Source organism: Myotis daubentonii, chromosome 3 (genome assembly GCF_963259705.1).
Source record: "Myotis daubentonii chromosome 3, mMyoDau2.1, whole genome shotgun sequence".
Taxonomy (NCBI): domain Eukaryota; kingdom Metazoa; phylum Chordata; class Mammalia; order Chiroptera; family Vespertilionidae; genus Myotis; species Myotis daubentonii.
Genome location: NC_081842.1, coordinates 173,775,740 through 173,794,795, shown reverse-complemented (window position 1 = coordinate 173,794,795; position 19,056 = coordinate 173,775,740). Strand labels below are relative to the sequence as shown.

At 45.5% G+C, this 19,056-nt stretch overlaps 1 protein-coding gene across 3 annotated transcripts in view; it reads left to right on the top strand.

Moving 5' to 3' along the window:
• The first annotated feature begins 658 nt into the window (after nucleotides 1-658).
• CACHD1 (cache domain containing 1) overlaps nucleotides 659-19,056 on the top strand; it is a 226,927-nt gene continuing 208,529 nt past the window's right edge. For 2 of the 3 annotated variants that reach the window (XM_059689294.1, XM_059689296.1), the window contains exon 1: nucleotides 659-1,520. In XM_059689294.1, the coding sequence (XP_059545277.1) occupies nucleotides 1,275-1,520 (246 nt within the window). In that variant the 5' untranslated portion in view covers nucleotides 659-1,274. The remainder of the gene's footprint in view (nucleotides 1,521-19,056) is intronic. The other variant, XM_059689295.1, reaches the window with a different exon arrangement.

Here is a 19,056-nt window from a genome sequence, read left to right as displayed (position 1 = left end):
AGAGAGACTGAAACAACGATGTCATCTATAAGAGCCAGAGCCTAGGAGTCAGGCTTGTGCTTCAATTCTGGCTCTGCCTCTTATCCCCTGGGTGATCTTCTGGCAATTGATCCCACCTCTCTAAGCCTCAGTCTTTGTTACCTAAAAATTTGGGATAAAGATATGTACCTCATAGGGATGTGGTGGGGATTAAAGGATAATGTTACAAACCCCAGAGCACATTGCAGGGCACAAAGTAGCTGATTTAAAAAAAAGAAATCTGTTGATGCAACCAGTGCTAGCTATTGTTATTAACATCGAAGAAAAGCAGAGGACGCATACAGGGCAGTCCCCCCCCTTCCCAAAGCTCTGCCGGGCAGCAGGCCAGGGTCCTGGAACTTAAAGGGATTTGGGGATGGGGGGAACCTTGAACGGGTGGGATCCTGGAGTCCCTCGCGTTGGCAGAGGCGGGGAGAGCTGGGGTGGGTCGCAGTGCCAGGCAACCGGAGGGTCCAAGTGACCCAGCCCTGGCAGGGCTGGTACCGGGGAAGAGAGCCTTTTCTCCTGCCTCTGGCGTCTCCGGGGGCCAGTTCTGGGGCGGGAGTGAGGGAAAGAGAGGAGGGGCGACTGGGGGAATTTCCCCGCCTCTCTTGCTCCTTCCATAAATCACCGCAGTCTCGGTGGCGGCAGAGCCGGGAAGTGCGCGGAGCCGGAGCGCAGCGTGGTGGCACCAGACACCTCCCTTTCCCCACCGCTTTCTTTCTTTCTTTCTGTTCTTTTTTTTTCTTCTCTCAAACCTTCCCCTCTCCCTTCTCGCTCGGGGTGGCTGCCCTGGCCCAGCAGCCCGATTGCCGCTCCGCCTCCGCTGGGTGCTGCCGGCCGCCCTCGCCGCCGCCGCCTGCCTGCGCCCGGACTCTGGGAAGCGAAAGCTCGGCGGCTCCCGGCTTGCGCCCCGGCTGTCAGCCCCGCGGCTGCACGGCCCGCGCCCCCGGGGGCAGGCGCCGCCGCTCTTCCCGACGCCACAGCGTCGCGGGGGCTGCTCCAGTGTCCCGGGGACCCGCTGGGGGGCCGCTTCCTCTCCCGCCCGCCGCCGGAGCTGGCGATGGTGGCCGCCCGCGCTCCCGCGCTGTAGCCGGGCGCCCCCTAAGTTTGGAAGCCGCCGCGGCGCGCGCAGAGGCGTCTGGACCCGGGGAAGAAAGTTTTGCGGGGTGCGCCGAGCGGGCCCTGGGCGCACCTCCCGTGGCTCTCTCTCCCTGCTTCCCGGAGCCCTGCGGCGGGGAGTGGGGGGAGGCAGCATGGCCCGCGAGCCGGAGGAAGAGGAGCGGGCGGGGGCGGCCGCCCTGGCCCGCGGCTGCCGGGGCTTGCCCGGCCGGGCCGGGGCGGGAGCGCTGCGGCCGTCCCTCTGGCTGTTCTGCCTGGTGGCGTGCTGGCTGCTGGGCGCGGTGGCCCACGCCGACTTCTCCATCCTGGACGAGGCGCAAGTGCTGGCGAGCCAGATGCGGAGGCTAGCGGCAGAGGAGCTGGGGGTCGTCACCATGCAGGTAAGAGGCCCCCATGGCGCCCCCAAACTTGCCAGGCATTCTGCCTCTCCTGCGCGGAGCCCCTTCCCCAGTGCAGGTCCCCTTGACCGTGCACCGACCTCTCTGGCACGCACAGCCCCCTCCCCCTTCCCCTTCCCCCGGCCACCTCTGTTCTCTGCACAGCCCCCCCCCCCCCACGCCCATATGCACACCCACTCTTCCTTGCACCAGGTACTCCTCCCCTTTTCCTCTGCAGAAGCCCCTGCTCTTTGCACGGGACCCCCTTTCCCTCCCACCCAGCTCTTTTATCACCGCAAGGATTCTCCGGTTCCCTCGCACCTCCTTCCCTAATGTGCACGATTCTCCTCCGCAGTCTGTTTTTTACCCCGCCGCCCCTGCAAACTTCCCTTCCCTCTTTGTGTACCCATCCCGGGGCAGCCGGCCCCGCCTGGCTCGGATGATTTCTGAGGCCCCCAGCCTACCCCTGGACCACCTCCTCGTGCCCACCCCTACCGCGCGCATTCCGGGGCGCCGGGAGGGGAGGCACCCGCAGCTGCTCCCGGTCCACCTGGGTCCCTGCCGAGAGAGCCTCTGAGCGGACTCCGAGCTCCCCGTCCCTGCCGGGTGCCCTGGGGGAGGGGCTGGCTTGGTAGATTCCTGGTGGATTCCCGACTCTTGTCCTGTGGGGGAGACTTTTGTTGTTATTGCTATTGTCCGTTGCGTGCTGTCCGCTGTACGAGCTCTGTTTTGTTTTGTACCTGCCTTTTGGGGGCGGGGAGTGGGAACACAGTGAATGAGGTTCCTATGTTTCCCGTTTGTTTACAGTGCGGTTCCTCCCCAGGACGGGGAGGGGGCTTCCAAAAGAATGAGCGGGTCTAATAGGGAATCCTGACGATGTTACTAATAACCAGCAACACAGCACTTAGTAAACATTGCTGCACAGCCGCCACCTGGAGAGTCTGTCCCGCCGTTATTTTAACCTGCACTTGGCTGGCAAGGCCCCCTCGCTGAGGAGAGGTTGAGATGACATGGGGACTCTGAAACCTTTGCTGTAATGTTCTTCAGGAAAACAACCTCTTACGCCTTCTAACAGCAACAATGGTGATGCATGTGGTCTTCGAAAGAACGAAGTTTCCAGGAATGTGTTCTTGGAATAGGTTTCAGAGCTCGATTTTACAGTGACCACCAGTCCACCTCCCACCAGGAGGGAGAGGTGTTTTGAGTCACTTAGGCGGGGTTTTGTGTCGCTTTGGTAGGATTCAGGTTTCTGACGCTCCCCTCTCCCTCCTTTTTTAAAAAACCCTCTTCCCTGCAACCTCCCCAGTCTCCTCCCAGGATGATGCAGTTTTCCTAAAGCAAGTTCTGCAGACCTTTTACACTAAAGTGGAAGACAATTAGAATTACTATTATTTTTTTAACAGTGAGGTGAGGTTGAAGAGTGGTTGGTTTGCTTGAACGAGAATTCTGTACAGTCTTTCTTCGTAGATAGCAGCCCTGAAGGGCCATAGTGTCGGGTTCTTCATTTGCATAGTAACAGACAAGATTTTAAGTTACCCCACTTAACTGTCCTTTTCTATGCAGAACTTTCAACTTCAGATGTAGCTGTAATTTTCTTCCATAGACATTTTGTGATCTCTGATGATTGTTGAGAGTTCTTAGGATGAAGCCGCTGTGAGAGGAAATAGAACTAAAATGTTAGGAAGAACACTGGTGAGTGTTTCAATTTAGAGCACAAACAATTGCATTTTTGCATGGAGGCACCTCTTTTAATAAAGGACATTTCCTATGTTGCTGTGTTGGACTGTGCTTGTAAGATCAGTAGGCATTTGTCCCCTTCAGCCCATAACTGGGGCTGGACAAGGGAACCCTAGGATTTTTTTTACCGCCTTCCCCATATAAGCGAAGGGCTTGCTTTCTCTAAGATGCTGACAGCAGTTTTAGTGTTTCTCACCCGATCCTTGACAAAAGGTGAAATCGGATCCTAACACATTGTCATTTAGGTAGGGATCCAAAGCAAATGTAGTTTTAAAAGGCTTCTCTGTTGAAAAGGAGACACTTTAGAAAAAAGCCCCGATCAGTGGGGGGTTTGTGCCCAAATGGCCCTTTATCTCCTCCCAACTGGCCTCTTTCTAACACCTTTGCAACCTCATTGTGGAAACTGGCCTCCTGGGGACAGGGTTTTGTCTGGCAAAATGTTTAGTGGCTTCTCTCCTTTTTTGAAAGGAGAAGCACATACTGTATTTAATATTTAAATTCCTCTTCTTGAGCTGTACCTTGATCTGCCACTTGCCTCTATCTGGGAGAATTGGGGAGAGTCTCTTTTTAATTTTGTTAGACTGCCAGCTTTTGGGGGGGTGGGTGGGGGTGGGGGGTACTTATAAAATAAAATCTAAGGCAGGTTAGGTTTTTGACCCATAGAACAAAGACTGTGAGCCTCACATGTCCCTCTGTAATCCTCTGGAATTTGTTCCCTGGGACTGAAATTTTGTGGGGTTAGTGACCTAAAGTGCAGATTATATAGCCCTCCCTGTGGAATGCTGAATTTTATAGCTGCAGAGCTAATCTGTTGTTCGAGGTAGGAAGCCTCATGTGGACATTAAGGTGAGCTGGGCAGACTTCCCTGTGAGAGGGCTGGGGAAAGCTTGTGTCTCTTTGTAGGAAAGAAAAATATGCCCTCCCGTGATGAAGGGATTGACTCCTTTCATTTGACCTTGGCATTTCCAGCTCAGTGCAGACCTTTCTGGACAGCATCTTACTTGATGAGAAACGTCAAAGTATATATGTAAAAAGCCTACGTTCAGACTTTTAAATTGCTCCTGTTGAGGCTGAAATTCTCCAAAGACTTTTTATTTTTTTTTTAGTTTTGAGAAATGGCAAAGTCAGTCCTGAAGCGAGGCCTGCTTGCACATTTCGAATGGCAGCACATACACTGCTCACAGGAGGTTGCAAGGGGTAATTTTACAAAAACAAAAACCAGGCCTTCTTTCGGCGCTGTAGTTTCCCATGACAAGTTCTTACGCTTGCTGGTAGAGAAGACAGTTTGAAAAGCGGTCCATCTTAAAAGATTTTCTTGGAAAGGTTTTTTTCCTGGAGGCTGCCTGTTCTTGTTTTGTTGTTCCTTTTTAGTAATGGTGAAAATATTTTAAAAGTCTTGACATGATTTGCACCACCTAATTTTGCCAGTGCCCTGGGAAAGCTGTCATTGAATACTGACCCCCTGGCAGCAGGCATCATACATCATGGGTAAAACTCAAAAACCTAATCATCGTTTCCTCAGGGGTCTGGGTGAGTGAAACCATCTTCGTTGCGATCTGGGGAGCAGAGAGTGGCTGTGTCCAGAGAGACTTGCTTCTGCTTATTCACTCATGCAACAAGTTTTTATCAAGCAGCATCGTGGAGGGGAAAGAACTCTACCGTGGGTTCCAGCGTCGCCCCTTGCAAGTGGGATGATCTTCATCTGCAAATTTGGGAATGGTGTTTCTTCCCAGAGATTTGCTCTGTGGACCTAATGGGAAGAGTGCATGTGAAGGCACCTGTTCATGGGAGGCTGGGGCTGGGAACTGTTGATGGGTGTGGTTGTTCTTAAATGGAGAAATATTCATTGAAAGCTTACTGCGCACAGAGCACTATGCTAGGTATTTAGCAGATTTACAAGGAGGTATTCCAGCACAGCCCCGCACATTTATAATCTGGAGGAGGAGGTAAGATTGCACAGGTAAAACAGTTCAGCAACAATGCCTGCTTGTTAGGAGGCATGTCTGGCTCTGGGAACCATTTCACCAGGCACTTATAAGGCCCATTTAACATTATATGACAATACAGGCTTCCTAACAGCGAGGGCCTGGCACACAGCCAGGGTGCCCGCCTTGATGTTAGCTCTAACACAGCTCTGCTGGGCTGGGCAGGGTCACTGTGAACTTGGCAGGCACACCAGCAGGTTGGTCAGACAGCTGCTGTATGTGGCCTGGAAGGGGGTGGTGGTGGGGGTGGTGGGAGGTCCTGCTAGTAGAGGCAGAAGAAATACCAGAAGCACAAACTAGAGCTTCCACTCCAGTTGCAGAGAGAGCAGCAGCCAGGACAGATGTGATTTCAGAAACTGAAGGGCTCAACTGGGGTGTGATGTTTGCTGAAAATACAGAGCACTGTACATAGTGGCTGCAGCTGAAAGTGAAAAGGTGGCCGGCCTCCTTTGTATGCAGTTGAACAGCATTTCTTAAGTGCATCGTTCATTTCTGTAACAAATGTTCAGCAAACTTTGGGGCGGGGAAGGGGGGGGGAGGGCTTCTGCTCTACGAGGGACCTTGGGTTAGACTCAGCTGGAGAAGTAAGGTGAATAAGGCCTGGTCCGTGCCCTTAGCTCTCAACTGATGATGGAGACATACAAAAGCAGGTGTTATGATACCGGAGGTTAGTGAGAGGCAGAGAGGTTTTAGAATGCAGTGGGTTAGAGCCATGGTGGAGAGAGGAACAGGGCATTATGGGAGCACAGAAGAGGGCTGCCCAAGCCCATCTGGTGAGGTCGCAGAAGGTGGCTATTCCTCTCTCGGTCTTTCAGTGAACTGTCTGCATACACAGGCCAATCCTGAAAGCAGCAGCAGCTTCAACCATGAAGGGTTTCCAAATCAGTAGTTCATCAGGCATTTCTAATCCCCTTTGATGGCCCTGGACAAGGTAGTTGGCATATCTTTAAATGCCTGAATAGGGGGCGGCTGTGACTCTTGTATGTCTTCATGTGATCCCATGTCTTGTTTCGTTGGCCATCACCCCCGGAGCTTCTGTGGTTACTGGGCATACACATCTTGATGCCTTTCCTGTAACCACATGCTGATAGACAGTGATGTTAGGTAAGGTTTGTATTCTCCCTAAAATAATGTCCAGTATACCAGGAAGGTCATGTTTTGGATGCTTTGAATGTTTACTTAGGCAATATAGAATGTTTTAGGGGTGAGAAATCACCTGTATTTGCAAATAATATGGTTTGATTCTGTCTATACCTTGTGTACAGTATAAGCCCTAGTGGAAAACCTGCTGACTTCTTCTCTCCTGAAATTGAATATTTGGAGTAGAAGAACGTTGACGATTGATGGGTGACTGAGTGGGACTTGGTAAGCATGAGCCCAAGGAAAAGCATGTGGAATGACTTCTGACGGAGTATCCCCGTTGTGCTAGGACTTCCTTCCCTTCCCCTCCACTAATACCTGTCTTAGAGCTGGCATCCTCGCCTGGGCTTATGCTTTTCGTGCCAATCATACTTGAGTCTGGAGGGGTGCGGGGGAGGGGAAGGAGATGGCTTCACACTTTATAACTTGGTGCTATTTCTGGTTGCTGCTTGAGGAGTTCCTTCCTTGAGCTTAAAGTGGATGAGCAGACAGGAACCTTGCAGAACTCTGGAATTTGGGGATTATATGCAGTGGGGTTTACTTTTGCATCTGTTTGGACCCGGCGTAAAAACGTGTTGAAATCCAAAATATTGAAGGGGCAACAGTTTAAAAAATAAGTTCTTATTTTTCAGTTACAGTTGACATTCAGGGACAACAGCTTTGAGTCGGTTCATCTTTAACTGCGTAATTTCCAGCACGTTAGTAAATTGCCCTGAACTTTAGCAGTGTCTTCATGCTTCATTTGGTTAATGGAGAGAAATATATTTAAAAAGTGCCTAGCACAGGGGTGGGCAAACTTTTTGACTCAATGGCCACAATGGGTTCTTAAACTGGACCGGAGGGCTGGAACAAAAGCATGGATGGAGTGTTTGTGTGAACTAATATAAGTTCAAAGTAAACATCATTACATAAAAGGGTACGGTCTTTTTTTTTGTTTTAGTTTTATTCATTTCAAACGGGCCGGATCCGGCCCGCGGGCCGTAGTTTGCCCACGACTGGCTCTAGCACAAGGTCTAACATAGGAACAGTCAGTAAGCAGACATTCATATGGGATGGTCTGTGTAGTGCCAGGGCACAGAACCTGGAAGGCAACCAACATGTAGCGCCCAGGCCTGAATGAAACTGAAATCTAGTCATTAGAACCCGCATATTTCAACGTGGTCAGTCCTCTGTCACAGGGGTTAGCAAAGTGTGGCGCACAGACCTCAGGGATGTGGTGCAAAACCATCCCTTGGGGTTTGTGAAGAAAATATTAGGCCTGTTAATCATAGTTTTTATTTACTTTTAAAGTTTTGTATGTTAAAGATTTGAAAAACAACACACCAAAGTAAAGAGAATAGCATTAAAATTCCCCTCTATCTTATCCAGCTTCAACCGTTATTAACTTGTGGTCAGGTTGGTTTCATCTCTGCCAACCCCCATTCTTTCCCTCTCCCCTGATTATTTTGAAGTAAATTCCAGATAGCACATCATTCCATCCATAAAATTTTTTATTGCATCCTTCTTTAGTTTATATATTTCTAAATGTTTTACAATATACATAGTATTGGTATATCAGCATGAAGAATTTGTAGTCCACAAATAAATACAAATATTTTGGAGGGTGCATCCTTACAGTTTTTTTGTGATGATATGTCTAGCCCTTTATAGACAGCTCGTGTTTTTGCCCGGCAACCTCTTCAGCCTTCCAGATGTAATTCCCAACCTTCTTTCGGGGAGCTCCTCTGGGATCCTTTCTTCTTCCCTCATGCATGCCCTCTGGCCTTAGTTTTCAGGCTGGGCTTCCCCCCAAGGCTGTGAGGTTCAATGTTTTCTTAGTGCCATGCAGTGTGAACCATGGCTTATTACTCCTGTTCCCTCCTCCTCCCAGAGGAGGGAGGAGTGAAAAGGGACAAGACAAGGTAAGCTGTAGGTGGGGAGAGGGGAGGGTTGACAAGGAAAAGCCGGACTAGATACATATGTGTCTAATAAGCAGTCAGTCAGCAAATATTCACTGGGCCCCTCATTTTGCAGAATTGGGGGCTGGGAGAGGGCAGGAGATGTATAGGACATCCACCCCTCCTCTGAGAGCTCAGGCCTTATCAGGGAGGGTAAGCCAGTTTGCATAGTCAGCGGTTCTCAACCTGTGGGTCGACCCCTTTGGCGGTTGATCAACCCTTTCACAGGGGTCGCCTAAGACCATCCTGCATATCAGATATTTACATGACGATTAATAGCAGTAGCAAATTACAGTTGTGAAGTAGCAACGAAAATAATTTTATGGTTGGGTCACAACATGAGGAACTGAATTTAAAGGGCCAGAAGGTTGAGAACCACTGGATAGGTCAAGACAGTAGAGAAGAAAATTCTAAAATATGGGATCTAGATTACAGCAGGGTCACTGAATCCAACATCGACAAGGGGTCAGTTAGACACATGAGTGATGTGGGCCAGGTGTCGGCCAGTAAAGACTGGTGTTTGCTGTTGTAAACTGGAGGGCACGTGCCAGGGAAGCAGGTGCTGCTCAGCTCCTGCAATTACTGCCATTGGCATTGTGGGTCCACTGTTGCCACATGACTCTGTTTTTGTTTTGTTTTGTTTTGTTTTTTCATGAGAAGCTGGATATCTGGTCTTTAGACGGAATCTCTCTTTTTTTTTTTTTAAATATATTTTATTGATTTTTCACAGAGAGGAAGGGAGAGGGATAGAGAGAGTTAGAACATCGATGAGAGAGAAACATTGATCAGCTGCCTCCTGCACATCCCCCACCGGGGATGTGCCCGCAACCCAGGCACATGCCCTTGACCGGAATTGAACCCGGGACCTCTCAGTCCGCAGGCTGATGCTCTATCCACTGAGCCAAACCGGTTTCGGCTGACGGAATCTCTTGAATTGGCTACTAATTCAGATTTTAAAAAGCAAACAAACAATAAACGGTGTGAGTCAAACCAAACATGTCTGCAGGCCAGAGGCCACCGTTCACAGTGACTGGATTGGAATGATTCCCTGGGTTCCAGGAGGTGACATTGGTGCTTGTGTGTAGAGGTTATGGGGAAGCAAGCTTCTGTGTAATAGAAAGGAAGACATTCTGATAGAAGAGTTCTCAATTAGGTTGCTTTGGGAGGTGGGCTGCCCATCATCATAATTATCATCATAATTACTTAAAAGAAATAGTTGTTGGATGTTTACTTGGTGCCAGGTTCATTTCCGACACAACGAAGGTTATGAGAGAGGAGGTTCCGGATGCTTAGAGAAAGTATGTGACCCTTTTGGTGGAATGGGGTGGGATTCTGGGAGTCCTCCTGGAAAAAGTGGAATGAATAGGAGTTGGTTAGTAAAAGAATAGAGTTCCCAGAAATCTCCTTGGTAATGGCACCTTCGAGGAATGGAAAGGTGGCATTCAGGTTTGGAGGTTAAAGAGCTACAGGGAAGAATGGGTGCGAACAGGTCAGAGAAGGTGTCAGAGGTCACACTTCCTGAGATCCTTGGGTCTTACTTGTCAGTTGCGACTTATATGGCAGGTAATGGAACACCCCATTTATATTGACTTGAATAAGAAAAGAACCTACTGCCTTATGTAACCCACGGGTGCTGTAGATTGGGGGGCAGGGCCAGATTAGGGCTCAAACAATGTGGCCAGTACCCTATTTCTCGTTCTTTGCATGCCCATGGCTGGCAGTAGCTCACCAGTGTTTGAGTTGGGAACTGGCTGCTGCTTGTGCCCGAGTCTCTTGTACAGTGGGGCCTTGACTTACGAGTTTAATTAGTTCCGAGACCGAGCTCGTTAAGGAGCTCATTAAGAAGCTCGTTAACTCAAATTACTCTGTCAACTCAATGCAAAAAACCCCCGAGAGACAGCTGGTATCTCCAAAAACTTGTTAGTAGGGACACTCGTAAGTCAAGGCCCCACTGTATTTGGAGATGTGCTCTGGGAGAGAGGACCTGGACATCTGGAGAAAGCCTGGTACCTATAACTCACACGAAGCGATTTAGGATCCAGCCACCAGCGGGCAGAGCCTGCGCCATATCGAGGCTCTGCCTCTCCGAGTTCATTTCAAGGAAGGCCTTTGTGGTCTTCCTGCTCTGGTTCGCAGACTGGCTAGTCTGCTTCCCACTGTGGTCTTGTGGTCTCCCTGACGGGCTGTACGAATCCAGGCTCAGCAGGCCTGTCCTTGGCACGCCTTGTCTCCTTGACCTCCCAGGCCCACAGATCACTGGGTGGCATGGGAACGGGGAAGGACCAGAAAGAAAGTCAAATCTACCTCCCGCATTTTACAGATGAGAAACAGGCCCTGTGAGAGAGTGGCTCTCTGAGACACACCAGTAGTAAGTGGGAGACTTAGAACTCAAGTGTCTTAGGGCTCTTGCTTCTTGAGCCCTTTAACAATACTGTGCTATTCTGCCTGACTGTGTGGTCAGTGGTTGAGCATTGACCTATGAACCAGGAGATCACTGGGCACTGAGTCAGGGCACATGCCTGGGTTGTAGGCTCGATCCCCGTTAGGGGGTGTGCAGGAGGCAGTTGACCAATGATTCTCTCTCATCATTGATGTTTCTCTCTCTCTCTCCCTCTCCCTTCTTCTCTGAAATCAACAAAAACATATTTAACAAAACAAAAACAGTACTATAGTATCTTTTGGGAGCTCCATTTTTCCAAGACAAGATTCCCTTAAAGTGGAAGCAACCTTGACTAAATTAAGAGCCTTTGCATTCCTCTCTTGAAAAAAAAAAAAACTTTGGCTTAGTTATTTTATGGCTGAGAACTTAAAGCTGATAGTCTAATTTGTCAGCTGACTGGGTTTTTTTTTTCAAAGTTAAGTTGTTATTTAAATACCTAAAAGCCAGTGAGCCACTGTAGGAACACAAAAAAAATCGGAGACTTATTGCAGTGTTTTTACATATTTTTAAAAAGAGCAAATGTAAATGGTCAATAGCTATTTATAATTGTGAACCTGTACCACCAAAATTAATTTTTTTTATTAAAAAGGTAAAGAATAAAAAATAAACAAAAACTTAGGCGAGGAACGTGTGTGTGTGTGTGTGTGTGTGTGTGTGTGTGTGTGTGTGTGTAAAAGCTACAGAAGGAAATTTCACCTGTAATTTTCAGGCAAAGTTCTATTTTGGAATTGAATTTCAGGACCTGCATCTCTCTTCATAGTCACTAGGAGTAAGAAGTAAGTTTGTTCTTTCTCTTCCTTCTCCTCCTCTTCCACTTCCTTTCCTCCTCCTTTCCTTCAAAAATTGCAATAGTATTAAGGGTTGTTTATTTGACTCCATAATGAAACAAAATGCCATCATGTCATGGGAGTGACTCTTACCTTGTCCTCCCTCTTTGTTCTGAGTTCAAAAGAAGTTTCCTCTAGTTCAGGTTGAGGTAGTGAGACAACTTCTGAGTTAATGACTGAGAAAAGCTCCAACACCTAAAGACCAGAGTGGATCGACTGGAAGGTAGCTGGGTCCATAGTTTCCCTGGAAAGACTGTGCTTTATTGTAATTGCAGGGTAGAAGCCAGTAGAGTAAATTCTTATCTGTTATATGTGATAACGTATTGGTTCTGTGCCAACCCTAACAGTTATTTTAAAGACTCTGTCAAAGACCAAGACTGCAGCACTTTTTTTCTGGATTTCCCCTTGGATATTTTCTTAAATGTTATTTTTGCATGGCGTATTTTAAAAGCTACTCTGAGGCCCTGGTGGAAGGGCAGTGAAAATCGGTGAGCCAGTGAGAATGATTCTGAATTTTTAATTAGGCTTTGAGTTGTTTCTTCAAAGTGCGGAGCCATCATTAGTGATGTAAGTCTTGTTGCATTAGCAGAGACTGGCATTTTACTTCAAACGGGGAGCGTGCAGCTGTCCTGTGCAGATAAAAGTTGCCAAGTGCGGAATAGCAAGGTGGATTGGTAGATAATTAGCTGTCCCACGTTACTGCCTCGTGGAAGAAGCCTGCCAGTCATGGGCAGGAAGCAGGAATTATTAGGGGGAAGAAATCCAAGTGTGTCATGAAGCAATTTGGAATCACTTCGGCTGTGGCAGAGCTGATAAGGCGTATGTTAAGGAAACCAGACAAACCTAGACTCGTATATGATGGCCAACTTTCTTTTTAAAAAAATTTAATTCAAAGGAGAAAGGGCTAGAAATTAATGATCCATAAATACACTGAAGTACAGATCCGTTGGTCTGCTCTGACGCCGTGGATAAAATAATAACCAGTTTAAAATAGTCTTCATATTTCCATGTCACTTGAAAATAAAGAGGGGGTTCTATATGGAAAAGAAATCACAGGGAAGCCATGTAACCTTGAGAATTACTGTGCTGTGTATAACCACAAAGAGATATTGGAAGAAGAAATTTTGAAATATATCACCTCCCTGATGTGTGTTACAATATTTATAAATGGCTTGAGGATACTTTTATGGCCTTCTTGGTGGACTATGTGTGTTCTGTAAATATTCATATAAGTTTTACTGTGGTCATCACATTTATCTCTGGGAAATGAGAGATGTAGAAAGACCTGTTGGGTTTTTTTTTTATTTTTTTATTTAAAAAAAATTTTTAAATATATATTTTATTGATTTTTTTACAGAGAGGAAGGGAGAGAGATAGAGAGTTAGAAACATCGATCAGCTGCCTCCTGCACACCTCCTACTGGGGATGTGCCTGCAACCAAGGTACATGCCCTTGATCGGAATCGAACCTGGGACCTTTCAGTCTGCAGGCCGATGCTCTATCCACTGAGCCAAACCGGTTAGGGCCCTGTTGGGTTTTTTGTCCATCCTCAATCATTTGCTAACTCAGAGGAAACCTCATGGAACATTTTTGGCCCCTGCCAGGATATTGGACTCATTGGTCCTAATTCCATCCATGTTTACTGATTGGCTTTCTCCAGAGCCAGGGTCTCTCCCAGAGGCACGGGGTGCTGAAGTGTGGGTGCTATGTGTCTTGGGTCGTGTCCTCCGAGTGAGAGCTGCCCCTGGCCAAGGCAGGAGAGCCAGTTTTTGGCTCTTTGCTGCTGCTGCTGCTGCTCTCTCCCTGGGAACCTGGCACTGGCTGGTGCTGCCCTGGGCAGACTTGGAGAAAGCTGGGAGAATGGAGGTGTTTGACAGTCTTGGCTGTTGGATCCAGAGTTGGTTGGATCCTCTGTGAAACAGGGATATTTGCCCCATGGTAGTCTTGGGAGGGAATAGATTGTGCTGACTGTGAACCAATTTCATTTGTTAGGGGTCGAGATCCCTAGAGTCAGCATAAATTCAGGGTGACCGGCAAGGAGGCCTGGAACATTTTATTTGCATACATGTATATTCAGATAATAAATGTGGGCAAGAGTTGCAAACAGTAAAGCTTTGTACAGATGCGAGTTATTAGGGCATGAGCTCCTGCCAGAAAGAGCCCAGATATATTCATCTGTAGTCCCGGTACGGTTAGCACTGTCTCTGGTATATGGTGAAGGCTCGAAAATGTCTGGACTACAGAAATTGTGTGCCTGTCTTTTAACAGTAGACTTTGTAACTTTCTAATAGTTATTATAACAAAGTTTACTGTGTTTCATGTGTTAATTTCATTACTTTAGTCTTGGAGTGAATTGTCTTGAGCCATTACTTGCTACTGAAGATTTAAATGTTTCTGATGAGTGAAAGTGTATCAAGCACATTAGGACTCGGAATATTAGGTGCTTCTGATGTTTAATTTCTTCATGTTAGAGAAAGTGGGGGGAACGTATATTGAGGACATTTAAGAATATTAAAAAATGCAAAAATGTGTGTATACTTGCAAATTATGTGCTTAGAGCTACTTTGCCCTGGAGGTTAAATTCATTGGTTAATTTGCGTGCCAAATATTTATCGAGCACATACCATATGCCAGGTGTACTATCTTGGATTTGTGTTTGTGGTTAAAAAAAAGAGAGACATGGTCCCTACTCTGATGGAGTATACCACCTACTAGAGGAAATAGACATTAAAGAAATAATCATATAAATGTAAATTACAGATTTTGAGTAGTGTTATAAAGGAAACAAGGACTATTAGAGTACCAGGGAGAGCCTTTAAAAATGTCAGCTTTTTTATTTCTTTGCTTAAAATTAGGCTATAATATTCCAGTGTATGTATATACCATATTTTGCTTGTCCATTCGCCCATTGATGGACACTTGGGCTGCTTCCATCCTTTGGCTGCCGTAAATAACGCTACTATAAACGTGGGTATTACAAATATTGGAGTCCCTGCATTCCACCCAGAAGTGGAATTGCTATATCATGTGATAATTCCATGTGTAATTTTTTGAGGAACAGTCATACTGTTTTCCAAAGTGGTTATACCATTTTATATTCTTATCAGCAATGGACAAGAATAATTTCTTCACATTCTTGCCAACATTTTTTTATTCTTATTTTTATAATAGCCATCCTGATGAGTTTGGAAATGGTCTCTTTGGTGTAGAGTTCCATGAGTTTTAGTGAATATGCATTCATGTAACTATCACAATCAAGGTACATAACAGTTTCATCAGGCCCCCAAATTCTCTTTGTAGTCAGTCCTCCGGCCCCCTCACCTGGAACTCCATCTTTGTAATTTCACCTTTGCCAGATTGTTATATAAATGGATGCATTATGGTATGCATTTTGAGTCTGGCTTTTTAAAATTTAGCCTCATGCATTTGAGATTCAGCTATATTGTGTATATCAACAGTTCATTTCTTTCTGTTGCTGAGTAGAATTCCATGGTGTGGGTGTACCACAGTTTGTTTATCCATTCACCAGTTGAAAAACATTTGGAATTTTTTGAGGTTATAAATCTATAAACATTCCTATATGTTTATTCATGTACAAGTTTTTGTTGGAACATATGTTTTCCCATCTCTAGGGCTGGGATTACTGTGTCATATGGTAAGAGTATGTTAAACTTTGTAAGAAACTGCCAGTCTGTTTTCCAAAGGGGCTATATCATTTTGTATTCCCTCCAGCAATGAGTCCTGGTGGCTCCATATCCTCGCGAGGACTTGATTGGGTCAGTCATTTTAATGTCACCCAGTGTACCTGTGTGAAGTGGTATCTCGTGGTGGTTTTAATAGACATGTGCTAGTGAATAATGGTGCCGAGCATTTTTTCAAGTGCCTGTTTGCCATTAATCTATAGATCTGTTGTTTTGGTGAAATGCCAACACCTTTGCCCATTTTTAAATTGGGTTCTTTTCTTACTGTTAATTTTTCAAAACAATTTACTGGTTTTATTATGTGTGTAGACTTGTACAATGATCACCACCATTCAGTTTTGTAACATTTCTGTTTTCTCTTTTCCGTTTATTGAGGTGACATTATTCTCACAAGGAAGTTGATTTTATTACTTAAAGAATAATGATGCCCCGGATTAGAAAGAATAAAGTGTAATCCAGGACAGATACAAATCTTTCAAAGGGAGTTGTGGACTTTGCAGTTCTTGGTTTCAGCTCAAAACAAAGCATTGTTTAAAAGTTCTGGTTTAAGTGGCCTGTGGATTCTTAGATTAAGTCACTCAGGCAATCAATCTGTTAGTAACCACTGATTGAACTCCTCCTCTGAGGAGGGTACAGAGATAAAGGAACAGAGTCCCTGCCTTTGAGGGGCCTTCATTCTAGAAGGGGGTTGGGCGGGGGGAGTAGATATTTAAATATGCAAAAATTAAAGATAACGTTGGCTTAGTTCTTATGGGAGATAAAGGTAGGTTAATGCGGTTTTCAAAGGAGGCCTCCTGGGGGGCTGGTCTGCTGTTTGAGCTGAGCTGAGGCCTGAATGGTGTTGAAGTCTCTTGGGAAGAGCTGGGGGAAGGGGTAGGATGCACTGGGCTTGAGAGGAGGATGAGGTGTGTGTGAGGGGCTGAAAGAAGGCACTGAAAGAGGGTGGGAGGGAGGAAGATGAGAGAGAATAGGATCCCTGTGAAGAGCAGAGTTTGGATTTTATTCTGGCTGAAATGGGAAGCCATTGGAAGATTTTAGGCATAAGAGCAATGTGATTGACTTTTGCTTTAGAAATATCCCTCTGGCTATTGGGTACCCTGGTTGTATGGGGTATGGGTGGGGGTGGAGGTGGGGGAGACAAAAATGGAGGTGGGGAAAGTAATGGAGGCATTTATTCTTCATGGAGTGGTAGCACCACATTTACCTTTGCAATTTCATTTAAATTTGATAAAATTGTATTGTTTAATGATGTACATAAAGCATGTCAAACTCAAAGGCTAACATGGACCAAATAAATGAGGCATGCGGCCCGCAGGCCTTGAGTTTGACATGCTTGATGTACATCAACCAAAGCTCACTGGGTCAAAGCTATGATTTAGTAGGATAGTTGCAATAGATTAAAGACTCAAGAGAATAAGACTGTTCAATATAGAAAATATGAGACAACATTGATAATCTTCACATGTACAGATATTCTCTGCTGAGCAATTGATGAAAAAAGGCAATCGAGATCTTAGCTTATTAGCAGTGTAACTTTGACAAGTCCCCGTTTTCTTCTTCATAGCCTCAGTTTTCTCACTCTATAAGTAGAAAAATCATACCTGTCTCAACCCTGGGTGGTTGTTAGAGTCACGGTTATATGTATGTTGTAGAGTCATTGTCATCATCATCATTGTTGTCAGTGGATATATTGAATTGTAAGTAACAACCCATGCCAACTGAAACTGCCTGAGAGGATAAAGAGAGTTTGTTGGCTTCAGTAGCTGGAAGGTTTACCGATAGTATGTGTGCGCTTCAGGCACAGTTTGACCAGAGCCCTGGCTCCACTTGTTCTGTTCGCTCCAGGCTCTGTCACCCGATATTAGGTAATTCTCAGGCTGCTCTTGCCTGTTGTATAATGAGTGCAGTGGTTCCAGACCTCTCACCCAAGGATATTTTTTCCATTGATTTTTAGAGAGAGTGGAATGGAGAGAGAGAGAGAGAGAGAGAGAAAGAGAGAGAGAGAGAGAGAGAGAGAGAGAGAGAGATCTGTGAGAGAGACACACATTGATTGGTTGCCTCCCAGGGCCAGGGATGAACCTGAAACCCAGGTACATGCCCTTGACCAGGAATCAAACCCACAACCCTTCGGTGCACAGGCTGATGCTCTAGCCCAGTGGTCGGCAAACTGAGGCTCGCGAGCCACATGTGGCTCTTTGGCCCCTTGAGTGTGGCTCTTCCACAAAATACCACGTGTGGGTGCGCACGTACAGTGCGAAGTTGACTTAAAACTTTAAGTAAAGTTTATTAAGTTAATTTTAGGGAACGTTGTGAAGTGAAAGGAGATGTAGTGTCGAAGATTGAGAAAGGTATGTTGAGATGGTTTGGACATATAGAGAGGATGAATGAAAGGAGATGGATGAAACAAGTATACAAGACGAGTGTGGATGGGAGAGTTGGAAGGGGTCAACCTTAGCGAATGTACCTCAATCAGATTGAGGATGTTTTCAGCAAAGGCCAGTTTAGGAGTACCCTAATTAAGTTAATAACGATGTACCTACCTATATAGTTTAAGTTTAAAAAATTTAACTCTCAAAAGAAATTTCAATCGTTGTACTGTTGATATTTGGCTCTGTTGACTAATGAGTTTGCCAACCACTGCTCTAGCCAGTTAACAACACCGGCCAGGGCATGGGAATGACTTTGATCATTTTGGCTAGCATCTTAGTTATGCTGGACTCTCCCCCACCTCCTTTTAAAAATTTAATTGATTATTTACTAGGAAGTACTTGACAGTGTCATGTTGGCATGATAATCTGGGACTGCTTAATCTATTTGGTTAGTAGAAGGTGTGGAAGGCAGTTCTAATATGTATTAGAATATAATGTTAGCTTTATGTGAAATGATTATGGTTTGGAATTACCTATGCTGGTGGAGTTTATATTTTACAAACCTATTATTACAGATACATCCTAATAATGTAATATGTTTCATGGCATAACATGTTTCGGACAGAACTATGTTTCTAAGCACCTGGTAGGAGATACTTTATAATTTGTGTTTTGAAAATTTCAGATTTTTGACCAAGCTCCATTTGCCCATCCCTTATTTTTTGTTTGGCTGTGTCTATTCCATGATTACCTTTAGAAAAGTCATGAAGAGAATTACTGCATCCAGGATGTGGTTACTAAACAGTCTGCATTTAGTTCATTTAGTGATTGAAACTAAGTAATAGTTAAGACATTTTCAAATGAACATAAACACCCATTTTATTGGATCTTAATAAATGATTTTGGAGACATTCATACTTACAAAAATAATTGCCATCTATTTTGGACTAAGTTATCAAGAATTCATTTTGAAGGGAATCTCCTTATGACGTAGTAAAATATATCAAGGAAGTAAAGCATGATAAGTATCCTTTTTTAATTTACCCTCCAGAAACTTGTCTTCCATTGGATCTGATTCAAACGTTACAGGACTTGAATGTAGCAGAATTTTTACGTAGCACGTTCATAGGTTATTGAAGTAAAAGTTACGTGGTGCTACTTCCCATAATATCTAACGTTGAATCAAGGGATGGGAAGCCTGCGTACCATCTACCAAGCAGTGTGCCTGATTTTGTAATTTTAGGTCTCTTCCATTTTATTAGAATTTGATTTTCACACACTGGTTCTCGTAGTTAATGAGACTAAGATCAAAGTTGTACAGATAGACATTGGACCATTTCTTCTTAGTTTTGTGATCACATTAGAATTCTGTAAATACACTTTTCCTTAAAACATTCATGTCG